The sequence below is a fragment of the Amphiura filiformis genome, chromosome 1, assembly GCF_039555335.1.
Source record: "Amphiura filiformis chromosome 1, Afil_fr2py, whole genome shotgun sequence".
In the NCBI taxonomy this organism is placed as follows: Eukaryota; Metazoa; Echinodermata; class Ophiuroidea; order Amphilepidida; family Amphiuridae; genus Amphiura; species Amphiura filiformis.
Window position 1 is genome coordinate 36,054,951 of NC_092628.1, and position 16,342 is coordinate 36,071,292.

Genomic DNA, 16,342 nt, shown 5'->3' on the forward strand with positions numbered 1-16,342 from the left:
ATACATTCAAAGTGCTTTATAAAATGAAGTTTTGATTGCGATATCCACCAAAAGTCTAATTCTTACCTACAAATACTGAAATGTTACTTACGAATACAGCATAATACATGACATGTGCAATGAAGTGTCTCTACCAATGGAAATTAATTGTCAAAAACTTTAAGCGGTACCCCAGGACCCATATACGGATTCATTCAACAATTATTTATTATGTAAAATTGCTGATTAACTACTTGTATATCAAAATGAAGTGGTCAAAAGCATCAAAATGTTTTTGATCTAAGGTAATAGCATTTATTCATTTGGACGTACCATCTGAAAGAGATCTAAAAACTACCATTGTATTAATACATTACCATAATAGCAAAATTTAAACCTCTAAACTCAATATAGATATTGTTAAATCGCTCATGTTACCTACGAATACCCGGGTTTCTTCACCTTTTCATTGTATAAAGCGTTAGGTGTATGCGTATAATTCCTAATATTCTTGAAAACATATATCCTACTCGTTCTAATACAATGTGTAAATTGATTCATACTAATTTGATAAATAAAATACAGAAACTGACCTAAACTTCATTTTCAAAAATAAACTAGCATAAATTGACTAAGATCATATTGATCGCGTTATAAAAATATACACATATTTTCTGGTTGAGCTAGCATTTTCCTCACACCCTGTGGTCTACTTTACACGAAAAAAGTGTTAAAAGGAATATTCCATTTGTTTTAGGTTGATTAGTATTGCGATAGTGAAAGCATCCTAGTGGTATTCGTAGGTAACATTTGGTTTTGATATCACATTTACTATCACACGTCCTGGATTTATTTTTCAAGATTAGTAATGGCACTTTTGGTTCCTATAAGGCCAATATGTCATCAATCAATGGGCAAAAGGAAAAATTGTGGAGACATTTTTATTTCGGACTTTTATTTTTGGCCCGTGGACACTTTTGGTTGGATTCGACCAGGTACTCCAGCCTAAGCGGGAGTATCTCCTGAAAATAACCCAGCGTCGAAATATACATTAACATGATTAATATAAATTAATCAATAGTAATCAGTGTTGCCAAGAATTACGTATACTTGTTCGACGTGCAATCGCGCAAAAATCGGTCATATTATGCTTATGTAGCGATTAAATGGGGAATTATTTTCGTCCCAAATACACCTTAAAACTTGGTAATATGCAACACCAGGGAAGTGCGTTGAAGTGAAACTAATAGGATTTCTTTCATTGGAATTGGTAATCTGATAATTGCTTCAGGCAAAATTGCCAGACTCAAATCTATTTTAAATGTATATTATTTGAGAGAGTGGGGAAGATGAGACGCGGAGATGATCTGGTGGAGGAGAGGAGAGGAGCGGAGAGGAGAGGAGAGGAGAGGAGAGGAGAGGAGAGGAGGGAGAGGAGGAGAGGAGAGGAGAGGAGATGATGATGATGATAGTGATGGTACTGATGTTGATGACAATGACGATGATGATGTTGAATAAATATGACATGGTATGACAATCAATTGTTAATCTGACAATTGGGCCTATATTTCAAAGTTTTTACAGAAAATTCAACCTTTTCATTCGGATTGGCATTTTGTCACATTACATGTGAATCAGTTTACCAACATCAAAGGCCTATCGGTATTAGAGGATATTAAAGCGAGCGAAAGGGGCGCTAGACCACTAAAAACACCGGTCATCCACACACTGTGGGTGTTCCATTCTTGTCTTATCCAGACAGGCATGCAGGTATCTACCTATTGAAATCAGCTGATTGGTACTTCAATGAATTCAAGGAGCAGATCAATTCACATAAATCCCTTGCGTTTTCGTTTCTGAACAATAGAGCTCCCGAAACAGAAAAGATGAAACGAGGGTTAGATTGCCCACTTCAGGCGCCAGTGTTGCATATAATTGACTTATTCAACCTTTATTGACAGACATAAGTGTGATTGACAGCACCTATTATTACCTCTTGAAATGAGAAGCATGATGCCCCAAACGTAACAATGAAGTCAACTTACACACCATCCCACTTAATCCCTTGCGTTTGTGTTTCTGAACAATAGAGCTCCCGAAACAGAAAAGATAAAACAGCAGAAACAGCAGAAATTAAAATTGTGAGTGTGGTCGTGGTATCAATGTTACGTCTGCATAAAAAATTTTCTATATCTGCTGTAATTTGGGCACTGACTACCATTATAAAGGTGTTTCTAGTTGCACTGTGTGTATTGTAATTTAGTACCCATTATTAATTTGCATATTTATTTATTTAAGTGTTGGAAAAATGTAAAAAAGAGAAATGCAGACGTAACATTGACAAGGTGTCAATGTCATGTCAACATGAGACATTTTTGATCATATTTTTGTTAAATTATAAGGCTTACATAATTTCAAACGTTCATAAACACTTGCACACCCTTAGATGAATGCTATATTAAACAATGGATTCAAATGTATTGATACTTTTAATGATCTAGTCCATTAACACACTGTGTCCCAACTTGATGGAATTATGACACTCAACAAATGATGAGGTATCATGTAAGATGCCGTGTCCATAGCTGTGCAGAAGAAGAAGCCTAACAACATGAACAATATTCAGCAACATGCAATTTCAATTTGAAAGTGAAGATTGGATCGAATATTCAGTCTTTTTTATTATGTGCATGTAACTATAAGTTAATTCATATATTGAATAAAGTATCATGCTTTTTACAGCAAGTGGATGGCAGGAGCCATTTTTTAATTGTACAGGGAATTGGTCATTTTGAAATCACTTTCATGCAGTGAAAAGGCAATTGTTATGCAAATACTGATTTCTGGGCAGACAAAAGTCAAGTACATCAGTGCCTAGACATAATTGTTAAGATTTCACATTTTTGGTAATATAATCATGGCATGCATGATTTTGGAAAAGAATTCACACTTTTTCCACACAACCCAAACCTGTGGCTATAGCCAAAATACCAATTTCTCGATCATGAGAGGATGTACCTTCTGCGTCAGCATACTTTTCATAGAATAGCACGATCGTGCGACCTGTATGACCGAACATTGACCTTGCCTAGCAACGACCGTGTGATTGGTCAATTCTCAAAAGCTGTGTTTGCGCCGTAAGCGCCGGTATTTGCGTAGTACGCTTGGCGCAAATAACTGTGCGTACCCAAGTTGGCTCTCATGATCGAGAATTGAATATTTTGGCTATAGCTGACCTTGATGCACATTTGTTCAATGCTGGTACGTGCAGAAACATGTTATCTGTAGGGCAGGTTTTACTCATACTCAGTGTACTTCTTGCTAGATCCTTTGACTTTATTCACAGGATATTTGACAGCATTATGAGACATTTTTGAAATAGCTTCTTTGGGTAAATCTATATAACACCTTTCTGCTAAATCCACAAGATACAGCAACACATCACTAAGTTCTTGGCCTAGATGTTTCTTATCTTCTTCACTCCAATCTGTAAAATAACATTGCAAGTACAATCATAACATACTGTTGGTATAATGTAATTAAACAATACAACAAAATAAAAACGAACAATAATGGAACTAGATGAATTACTAGATACATGTTTTATTATATTATGAAAATATTTGTAATCTATTTTGTGGTTCCTGTTTATTGTGAGTGATTATACCTGCACAGGTTTGCGCCGGTCTACTCAACCCTCTTGCCTGGGGTCCGTTTCACTAAACTTTTAACACTTCGTAACTCAAGTAACCATTTGTAAAGTTACAAATACCCAATACTTGACGTAACTTTACAGGGTCCCTGCGATAAATCCTATTACTTACTAAGAGTACCATTCGTAAGTAAGTTTAGTGAAATAAAACTTACCTAAGTTAGGTGAAATAAAACTTACAACTCATAAGTTACGAATGATTTTGAGACTAACAAAGCTTCGTAAAGTTGATTGAAATGGACCCCTGGTCACATATGTTCCCTTTCCAAATTGTATTTCCCTTTTCAATTTGTATTTAAAATTATTTTATATGTCAAAGGGCATATAGACAAATTGAACCAATGGCACCTGAGACTAGTAGGCCTACACATTTCTGAATTATATAATGAAGAAAATGGGTAAAAACAATCAATCACTGCAGTCAGAAAGAAAGAAATGAACAAGAAACAAAACAGAAATAAATAATGAAAGAAAAAAAGAAAATGGAATTTTACCACTGGGACTCGAACCCGCACTCAAGTTTTACAGCTCAAAATATTACATAGTCCAGTCAGAGTCTAGCACACTATCCGATTATGCCACAGAAGAGCTTGCGAAACATATTGATCTCAAAGTGACTATATGCAATCGTGTCATTACATGCTGTTATGATAACCAAGCTCATCCCCCTGCGAAAAACCTTGTTTGCAATATTTGCTTCAATTTGGAGTGAAAATGAAATGGGATAGCAATTGACAGAAAGTTGAGAAATAATGTAGGTAGTTAGATGTCACAATTAACGTTCCACAATCAAGACATCTGAACAGCAACGAGCCTCATCTATCACTGATTTTGTTAATTCTTTTGAAATAACAAAGCCATTTGAAGCCATTTAAAACTAGAAATTCAATTTTCGAGGCTTCTTTAGGCTCTCACACAAAAGACCCTATTAAAAAAAAAAAGTCATATTCTCACCCAATGCCCGCCCCAAGAAAATAGAAAGCAATCACTTGGCATGGTTTTATATGGAGCACTCATTTGAAGAAAAAAAAAAACATGAACATGTTTTTGATCTTGTCAACATGGTGTGTAAAAAGGATGTAAACGAAGTATTGAAACAGATTCTTACAATATGCATAAACGTACAAAAATAATGTAAAGCTATATCCAACGCACCAACCTTTCTCTGGGATATTTTATTGCTGAGAAAACTTGATTTTAGAAATCAAGTTTATACATTTTTTATGTTTCTTGTGGTATCCTTAAGTTGACTATCAGTAAGTGATAAGTCAAATGCAAGTGGTATACCTTTTATTCTCATCTCACACACCTCTAAGGTGTGTTTGGCTTCTTGAAAGCACACAAGCCATTGATACATAGTTATATACCACTCACTTGATCAAAATGGGCATGCCCAGTGGCTGCGCTTCTGGGGGCAAGGGGGCATTTCCCCCAAATATTTTCTTGCCCCCCCCTCCCCTCCCACTTTTGAGGCAAAACCCCAAAAATCACGTCAATTTCTACTTTTTGCGGCAATTTTGCACAAAATTTGAAAAATTTCTGTGGGGGTCACTCCCCCCTGCCCCCCGAAAGGAAACAAAAGACAGAAAACTATATAAAAGAAAGAAATGGTTACCTGGCAATCCAATCTTCGTTTCACCTCGCCACTGACTGAAAACATAGACAAAATTAGAAAGACAGCATGAGAAAAAGACAGCAAGAGAAAAAAATTGTACTGTAACCTTTAAAAATTTTACCAACAAGTTGATTTAAAATCAATTGAGGAAATCATCAGAGAACTTATTATGCTGTATTCATGCCAAAACAAAACATTCAATGATATCATTCAACGTCCGAATCTGGCAAATTTGTTCAAAATTTTTCTGGACAGGTCGGGTCGGTCTTATTCAGGGAATGCCAGGATCGGGGTGGAAAAAATCTTGCCCTGCAGGGCATTAGTTCCCATTTCTCTTGAAGTAGCTTTAAATTGTAAGCAAAGTTATATGATCAAATTAAATTACTCGGGTCGGGTAATGATATATTTGAATGCATGTAATTAATCCAAGAATTACAAATGCCATCATTTATCTACATTCCCTGAGATAGGGAGTGTAGCAGAGTACTGGAAAAGTGCGTAAGGGTAATTTAACAAAAATAGGGAACAATGTGAATTATGATTTTGCATGTAGCGTGGAAATGGTCTTCAACATTAACACCCATGTCTATAAAGATTACTTTCCAAACAACTACCCATTTGAGCGTCATATCCCCTGTATGCCACAAGTGGGTACACTCCGATGGAGTATTAGTTACATTTTTTGGTATTTTCCACATATTTTGATGTGTTTGAGGATCTACATGCAGGATCATATAGGCCTCATAAGGGTTTTTTTAAATGGCGAAAAATTGTATTGGCATTTATGAGGGTGCTACTGCTTAAGAAACCCAATGGGACGGGCACTTATCTCATAACCCTTTATCAACATTAAGATAGAGAACTAAATAAAAATGCAAAAAAGTTGTATTGTGCAAAAAAGTTATATAACTCATACAAAGTTTCTTGTCATTTGATTGGCCAATTACTATTGATTATTTCTGCTATTTTTAGCAGCCAGACTATTGCACTCGCGCAAAGTGCAATAGTCATTTTTCCATTGCACTGACACGGAGCAACCATAGCAATGCTGACAGACATATAAGCATATAGCGTGAGGTTTCCACATCGACTCGCCAATTATAGGTGCGGGTGTTGCTTCTAAAATAAATATACATTTAAATATTTTTTAATTTATTTTGTTTTCCTGGTGATTTATAAAATTAAGTGGAAGGAAGGGAACTTATATATGAGTTATATAAAACAAATATTGAATGTTTCATTCGGTGCAATATGAACTGTTCCATTCAACTCAGCAAAGCCTTGTTGAATGGAACAGTCCATATGTGACCCCTCGGCACAACTGAGCCCTGAAGTCGCCAATCATCATTTTTGAGATATTCAACCAAAATATTCTGCTTGAAATTAGCTTTAAAATGATGTATATCATGTCTATAGTACTTGACATTTAAGTAGTGAAAAATCAATAAAACAGTCAATAAATCCTTTGTTTCCTATTGTTTATTGTTAAGTTCGATGGAGCATATCTCAATAGTGGCACTGGCGACATCCGGGCTCAGTTGTGCCGAGGGGTCACATATTTCACCTCATGGAAATATTCTTACCATTGAACTCATAAAGATTCAATATTTGTATACCAATTCTGCTAGACCTTTGTTATTTTTCTATTTATTTGGTTTTGTAATAAATAGCAGCTAACTTAGCCACACTGGAAGTCACACAGCATGCACAGGGCCCCATGCAGATTTCAGGTACATTGTACATGCCTCATTTAAGACATCACAATATGATATTTCAGAAAAGATTGCATATAAATCAATATTAAAAATCAAAGAAATTGGGCAGATTTTGTGAAAACTTTGTGCCAGGTATTAAATGTAGGTTTGAATCCAAGCATCTGCCAAGATTTAGAAAGACTTGTGTTTTTATTCAGATGTATTTCTCAAGCCGCGGTTTCTAGGTAAAATGACTAGTGGCACTTTTCTGAAAATGGGATGAACAAAGTTGATTGTCTTACCTGAGACGAATATACCTATAATTCGTCTCAGGTCTTCGCAGTCCAGTAGTTTGAAAATTCAATGGTCACCAATAAATTTCTTTTTTGTATGTTTACTTGTTTATTTCTTTGTCTTTCAGGAAAATATTACTTTGAAAAATTGAGTCGCTTCATAAGGTAATTAGTAGAGCCATTTGAATATAGCCCATTTTGTACACAAAGTATAGGGGAATTTATAACTATTGTGCTCAGGCTCCCTGTAGCAATGGTGCAAGCATACAATATCAATGCATATAAATGAATTATACTCACAATAGTTCAGCCACTTCCCCTACTTCTCCCACCTACAAAAGAAAAGAAAAAAAAAATGTTGCTAATTAACTATGGTGGTTTTGACTGGGGCAACAGTTTTCCTAGTCAAATCAGAGTTTCTCCTAAAATCTTGCTGTGGTTGCATGGTCAAAAGGCCATATCTTTATTTGAAATGAATATTTTATAATAAAAAAGAATATTTTCCACATAACTGATTTGAAACCACTGACCTCTATACATGGATAGCGGGCTTGCACGTAATAGGATAGTTGCCGATTGAAACCACTATGGCTTTTTGCCCTCACCAATATGGTAGAAGGTCAGAGAGAACAATACCACTTACCTGTTCGTGGTATTGATTCTTTTGTACTCCATGCATTTGCATGTCTTTTGGAGGATGATTTAAACTTCTTTTTTTTTAGGCCGCCTTCGGAAGCGAATTTTTTTTTTTTCAATTTCAATTTTAATGTACAACTTTATAAAGAGTTGTGTGGGAGATTGTTTTTTTACTCATCAGTGAGGTGAATTTTTTTTGCCCTCACCAATAAGGCGGCCAAGTGGTTTCACTTTTTCAGTCGCTGCCCACTATCTATGTATAGATGTCAGTGTTTAGAACCATCAAAAAAAAAAAAAAAAGAAAAGAGTTGTCTTGGAACTGAATACTGGAAGTCTCATCTTATGAAACCAACTGATTTGGAATAAATGGGAGTCTTATATGAAACTGAATAAGAAATTGTTGGCCAACCAAAATGGGGAAAGGAACAAGCATCATGCTTATATACTAATCGTGTTTGGCCACCCGTCCCTATACCTTTGTACAGAGGTTTTGTACAGCGAGTATAGGCGACGGGTGGTAAAACACGATTAGTATATAGTGTCTTGGATATCAACGAATTTAATTAGCAACCGCCCGGAGGGTGAGAAAAGGGGATTTCTTTTGGGGTGATATTTATACCAGCAAAAGAGGGGCTCGGTAGTTTTTTGGGAAGAAGGTTAAGCAAGAAGGAACGAGTGATCTACGGGTGGAGAAAATTCTACACATTTTCGCAGATTTTTAATCACCCATGTTTTAGTTAGGCATTATAGACCTATAATGCTTGAAATAAATCATTTTAAATACTTACAATGTTTAAAACGTGTCTATTTTCGATAACAGAATAAACCTAAATATGACAGAATGTCACATACCTATTTTGAAAATATAAAAATCATTTAAATAAAATTTTAAAATAAATTTCTGACTTTAATCCGTTTTAAATCTGATCAAAAATAATTTGTATTAATCTTGATACTATCCAAGACAATTATATGCAATGGAATAAATCTAAATATTACACAATGCAGCTTTAATCTAGTTTAAGTATCAAAATAGATATATTTTGACTTTAATCCGTTAAAAAATAAAACAATTTGGTTAGTATGAAGCTTGATACTTTCCAAGACACTATATACTAATCGTGTTTCACCACCCGTCGCCTATACTCGCTGTGTAAAACCTCTGTACAAAGGTATAGGGACGGGTGGCCAAACACGATTAGTATAAAGTGTCTTGGATAGCATCATGCTTATATACTAATCGTGTTGGCCACCCGTCCCTATACCTTTGTACAGAGGTTTTATACAGCGAGTATAGGCGACGGGTGGTAAAACACGATTAGTATTATAGAGACTAATGAATCATCTTGGTCGCTACTTGTCCTTTTTAAGAGGAATTTTATTTCTGACATTCATTCGAGGTCATTCAAGGTGATTTTATGTTATTACTTTTTTTCAGTAAGCTAGGGGGTCAAATTTATTGATGACGTCATCGGGTGGTGAAACACGATATTGCCAAAACCCGGAAGTGAACCAGAAGTCAGTGTTTCTAGTTCATAGTTCGTCATTTTAGCGTGTGTTTTTAGTTTACCTAATGATTTTAACAGGAATTATCGTTCTAAAATTGACCTTGAATAAACGCCCCCCCCCCTTGGGAAAATGTAACGCCCTGGGGGCATTTATTTGACTAAATACGGTATGCAAAATTGTCTTGTTTGCTATGCTTGCTTAGGGAGTGTTCATAAATACTTTGGTGGGGGGGGCTGGAAAATATTTTTTTTCATGTCGAAATTTTTTTAACCCCCCCTCTTCGCGAACCCAAAACTTTTGGACCCCCTCTTAATGGACCTAAAACTTTTTGACCCCCCCCCCCTCTAGGTTCAAAACTATTTTGACCCCCCCCCATCATAATGTACCATTCTACTAATTCAATTCTACTACCATTCAAATGACACTAATGATACTAAAATTTGTATTCAAGTGCAAATGAAATTGTACGCATGTCATTGATATAAAATATGTGGAATTGTGGAAATGTTTTAAAGTAGCACGCTAAAATTTTTGCCATTTGGAAGCTAAACAAATGAAATTTGATGTAAAAGTGGATTACATACGTGCGAAGTGCGCAAAAATTTGTACTTTGGGGGCTAAAATGGCCACATATGCATATGGGTTATCGACCCACATATGAGCTTAATTTGGTCAGAAACACACATACAGGCGTCAACATTGGAAGCGCGCAAAAACAAGACTATTTTAGCCCAAAATACAGGGGCGTAGCCAGTTTTCTTGGTCGGGGGTGAATAAAATTTCGGGGGCACAGACGGGATAAATAAATTGCAGTTGCAAATACATATACCGGTTTTGTTTTTTAGAGAGACTGCCATGTATTTGAGCTTCAAAAAAGGCTTTATTGGGACAAAACGCGTGCAAAAATTGTGTTTTTCGCCCACGATGGGATGAAAATGCCTTTATTGTGACAATGTGCGCACACATCGTGCAAACATTTTGTATTTTACACTATTTTGGCCCATGATTGGGTTGAATTTATATGGAAAAGGGTCTCCTTGCTCCTTTTCTTTACCCTCCAGATTTTCTCTTTCATTTTTTGTCAGAGGGGCACTTTTCTCTTTCATTTTTTGTAAGGGGCCCTTCCGCCCCCTGTCTACACTACTGCCGAAATGGTGTGTTTTGCTATTAAATTGATGGGCCAGTTCGTGTGATCGCGAAGCGCAAAATTTTGCAATTTTACCCTATTTTACCCTAAGATGGGAACATTAGCGCCCACAGCGCGAGAAAATTTTTTACCCCCCCCCCCCCCTACGTGCCGAAAAACTTTTTAACCCCCCCTGTTCATACACCCAAAACTTTTTTAACCCCCTATTCAGAACTCCTAAAATCTTTTGACCCCCCTACATATTTTCCAGCCCCCCCCCCACCAGAGTATTTCTGAACACTCCCTTACTTCAGCTATCTAGAATCTTGACTATAAGATCCAAAATTAAGCTTGTGTTAGTTGGGTGGGGGGGGAGGATTTGTTGGTATATCAAATGGAGACTAGTTTTGGAAAAGTAATCAATAAAAATGCACACTTGGAATATTTGTTTTTGTGACTTTCACAGTACTTGCTTATCCCAGCAAACACAAAACATTTTACAAAAAAAAAAAATAAAGGGTATAAAACATTTTAATAACATTAAACATTCTATGATAAAATGTATGTGAGGATTGACAAAATATTTTAAAAACGTTTTCATGACCTGTATAAAACCTAACATTTTGACCAAAACCCAAACGAGTTTATAATGGGTTTATAATATTTTTAAAACATTTTAGCGTTTGCTGGGATGCACTGAGATACACTAACCATTGCTAATAAGACATTTCTTGGTGCATGAAATTGATCCCAATCTCTCTCTTCTATAAATTTCTTCTGCAGTTGTCTTCTGGAATAAACAAATATCAATTCATATACAATATATTAAGATATCTGAAACACATTTTTCTTGATAGAAACATTTTGGAGACAGATATTATTTTTTAAATGGCTATATAGCCTGCAAGCTATATGAGAATTCAATCCACCACTTAGTATACCCCGTATTTGCAGTATATAAAGTTGCTGTGCCAGAGTCCCAACAATCAATGATGATTTCCATACATTTCACAATTTTAGAAAGATTCAATACAATAGGTATATTACTACTATTAACTAGACCTATGTATAAACATGCAAGAATGTCTAAGCTATTCAACACAACACTATTTTTCTCACTAGGATATTCAGTTGATAAGCAAAATGTATATACATCTTAACATCTATAATGTGATTCTTTATGTCACCTATTTTATTATTTTAATCTTTTGCATTGTGTATATGATATATTATGATATACTGTATGTATTGGTACATACATACCTGTACTACTGGGACTGTGGTACAATATGTACATGATGTACCTGTACTACTGTGACTGTGGTACAATATGTACATGATGTACCTGTACTACTGTGACTGTGGTACAATATGTACATGATGTACCTGTACTACTATGACTGTGGTACAATATGTACATGATGTATCTGTACTACTGTGACTGTGGTACATATGTACAATATGTACATGATGTACCTGTACTATACTGTGACTGTGGTACATTTGTACATGATGTACCTGTACTACTGTGACTGTGGTACATATGTACATGATGTGCCTGTACTACTGTGACTGTGGTACATATGTACTACATGATGTACCTGTACTACTTTGACTGTGGTACATATGGGCAATTCCACGGTAACTCGTGCTACACTTTATGGCGTCCTTTTACATACTTTGTGCTCCAGCTTTTTAAAATCATTTGATTGGAATCTGTATTTTTTGTATTTTAATACCCAACATTCAAGGCTAGATCCTCATAGTATTGCTAAATGAATATATCAACTTTTGTATGTATGGGACAGCTGCGAACAAACGGTAACTCGTGCTACGAGCAGAGGACATGCTAAAAAATCACTCATTTTTATTTTGATTGTGTCCTAAAACAAAAAACATTAAAGCCTAATTGATTATATGATAAGTAACTACTATGCTAAGGTTTATCTTGGTATAACTTAAAAAGTTTTGTCCCTCATAGTTTTACATTGACTGGCAAAAAACATGGTAACTCGTACTACGGTAACTTCGTGCTACAGTTTGTCCGCCATATACAAAATGGTTAATGTTCGTTTAAATGTCAAAGTTTCTTGATAAAAATTCCGCAATGACTGGTATATGATCAAATAACCCAACCTATGTACATATAACCAAAGTATACTTTGATATATCCATGATAACCCAAAAATAACCCAATTTATGTACAAATAACACCAATACATTTGTACAGTGCATGTATCAGCATACAATGTACCACACACATTACATCCCAGCATTACATATGTATGTACTTAATCCCTTGCTCCATCCTGTTTGGATATTTCATACATTGTAGGGCTTAAATTTCAACAGTTAAATTGAACAGTCAACAATTGATAGATTGATAGGTTATTTCACCCTAAATTAGTTCACAAAACTTGTAATGTTCGTGGTTCTTTACAATGATCGGCTCTGTAAGTTTCTTTAAATTTAAAAATTGCTTTTCGAGGTACCGGTATAGAATGTTTGGTCATCTTTTGGTTGAGATCATTTCCTGTGATTTCCTGCTTGGTGCATTACTGAATACAGTTTGCACGATTTCAATCACTTCACCTGGAAAATGAGACCCATATACTCAACAACATGAACAAATTTTGTATCAATCATACAAATCTCAGTATCAACTTGAAATATCACTGTGGCTGTTAGCTAGTCTCAGGATTTCCAGTATCTATATTTCTTGGGCTAGATTTTTTTTTTTGGGGGGGGGGAAACTAAAATTTTGGTTGCATCATTAGTAATGGGATATAATTTTACTAGAGCATTTTTTTTTAGAGACTGTACAAGTTTAAGTCTTCGAGCTTCAAAAAAGGGACTTTATTTTGGTAAAAATTTGGTATATTTACACTATTTTGGCGCATGATCAGGTGGAACTGGCTCCTTGAACCTTAAATTCTCTATCTTTGCCTTCCATATTTTTACTTCCATTTTTCTGTCAGAAGGGCATTTTTATCTTTAATTTTGGCCCCCACACATGTGTGTTTTCCTGGTTGTTTCTTTGTTTGGCTGCTCGGGCGGAAGCAAATTGATTAATCCACTGTGCAGCTTCAACGCAATAATCGATCAACTACATACTTGGTATACTATGCCAGATAGATAGGTATGGTGATAGGATATGATGGCTTGATGTGCTGTATAGTTTTGTGTTATGTTATTTGCATATTTATGAATATTAATGAGCTTATTTGCATATTTTGCCTACATTTTCATTAATCCACTCTGCAGCTTAAATGCATTAATAACAACTTCAAACTTGGTTTGGTGATTGGATATTGTGACCTGATGTTTGTCATGTTATTTGCATATTTATGAATATTAATGAACTTATTTGCATATTGCATATCATTTGTATTTACAAAACATTGTTATTTACACACTTTTGAGTGAGTGCCACCTTAATTACAAACCGCGTAATTCTAGTTTGCCAGGGGGAAGTCTGCCCCAACTGCCCCCCCCACTGGCTACACTACTGCTAGAAAGTTGTTACCATGGTTACATAAATGCATATTCATGCAGTTGGGAGATACTTCTATTGCTGCCAAGTGGTATTTTACATTACCTTTGCTGGTACAGGGGGAAAGTGGGCTATGGTAACTCGTGCTACATCGGTAACTCGTGCTACTGGTAACTCGTGCTACAGTTTTTAAGGGGTCATTATTATGTGGTGGATAGTGTTTTGTATTTCAATTTCTTATTTGTATTCAAGGTACTACTAGTAGAAGGAAAATAATAAGTGGCATCAATTAAATTGCCAACATTTTGTAAATATATTAAAAAATGCATCTCTCGGTAACTCGTGCTACACCATATTTAGCGTTATGAAAACACAATGAAAGGAAAAAATTAGCGGGGGTTATTTAAAATGTGATGGATATTTCTTGAAGACCATATTTCATAGATATAAAATGTATCAAATTAAAAAGAAAAGTGCCCCTGTTTAATAAAATAGGCCCACTTAGAAAATATCTAAGTTAAACAGGATTTTTCCACTAAAAATACACTCTCAGAAGAATTTTTTTTTTTTTTAAACAAAATGTTAGAAAAATGCAGAAAAAAGTTTAGAACTTGAACATTACATCTGTTTGGAATAATATGAAAGTTAAAAGAAATACATAGAGGCAATTTTATTTTTTTGAGTCATGTCCACTTTTGCTTGGAATTGCCCATATGTACAATTGTACATGATGTACCTGTACTACTGTGACTGTGGTACAATTGTACATGATGTACCTGTACTACTGTGACTGTGGTACAATATGTACATGATGTACCTGTACTACTGTGACTGTGGTACAATTGTACATGATGTACCTGTACTACTGTGACTGTGGTACAATATGTACATGATGTACCTGTACTACTGTGACTGTGATACAATTGTACATGATGTACCTGTACTACTGTGACTGTGGTACAATATGTACATGATGTACCTGTACTACTGTGACTGTGGTACAATATGTACATGATGTACCTGTACTACTGTGACTGTGGTACAATTGTACATGATGTACCTGTACTACTGTGACTGTGGTACAATATGTACATGATGTACCTGTACTACTGTGACTGTGGTACAATTGTACATGATGTACCTGTACTACGGTGACTGTGGTACAATATGTACATGATGTACCTGTACTACTGTGACTGTGGTACATATGTACAATTGTACATGATGTACCTGTACTACTGTGACTGTGGTACAATATGTACATGATGTACCTGTACTACTGTGACTGTGGTACATACAATTGTACATGATGTACCTGTACTACTGTGACTGTGGTACAATATGTACATGATGTACCTGTACTACGGTGACTGTGGTACAATATGTACATGATGTACCTGTACTACTGTGACTGTGGTACATATGTACAATATGTACATGATGTACCTGTACTACTGTGACTGTGGTACATATGTACAATTGTACATGATGTACCTGTACTAGCAAGATGGTTAAAGTCTAATAAACTCACTTTAAACATTAAGATCATGCTATTTGGCTCTAGACAGAAATTAAGTAAATTTATTATTTAAGGACATATCTCTTGCCTATGGAAACGAGAGCATCATAAATAAATATAAATATTTAGGTGTAGTATTTGATCCAAACTTATCTTGGAGTGAACATGTAAATTATATGTCATGATGAAAATTGAGGACCCCTCATGCTGTTGAGCATAGCTTTTTTCACATGTTTTAACAAAATTGTCTGAAAAGGCTTAAAAACCTTTCCAGACAATTTTGTTAAGCCTTTCCAAACAATTTTGTTTCCTTTTCTCACCCAACCCAACCTAATCTTGAAAATCAGGAAAAAGTTTTAATGGGACTGAATCCTTGAAAGTACTTATTAAAAAGAGGTTTGTTTAATCAATAATAATTGACAGTTGAACTATGATAATCCCTATTCAATCCTGTGTAAACCAGGAAACTAATTAGCCCATTACTCAGATTAGCAGTTTGGCAAAAATATCAAGGTTTCATTTACAAAATTATCCATATCTTGAAAAGTATTGATGCTATTTATATAATTTTGGTATTATTTTGAAGCTTATAAGAACACATATGTGACTCGTTCTGACGAAACCAGCAACAAGTCGCATTTTTAACATTTCATGATCTGAATAAAAATGTAAGCACAGGACAATGTGTGCTTACATTTTTATTCAGATCATGAAATGTTAAAAATGCGACTTGTTGCTGGTTTCGTCAGAACGAGTCACATATGTG

General features: G+C 35.3%; 1 protein-coding gene across 2 annotated transcripts in view; it reads right to left on the reverse strand.

Annotated features, from left to right (window-relative positions):
* Positions 1-2,449: 2,449 nt before the first annotated feature.
* Positions 2,450-16,342, reverse strand: part of LOC140146266 (uncharacterized) — a 28,584-nt gene continuing 14,691 nt past the window's right edge. For both annotated transcript variants that reach the window (XM_072168060.1, XM_072168052.1), the window contains 4 exons: positions 11,276-11,354; positions 7,594-7,625; positions 5,307-5,341; positions 2,450-3,466 (listed from right to left, as the gene is read on the reverse strand). In XM_072168060.1, coding sequence (XP_072024161.1) covers positions 3,276-3,466; positions 5,307-5,341; positions 7,594-7,625; positions 11,276-11,354 — 337 coding nt within the window. In that variant the 3' untranslated portion in view covers positions 2,450-3,275. The remainder of the gene's footprint in view (positions 3,467-5,306; positions 5,342-7,593; positions 7,626-11,275; positions 11,355-16,342) is intronic.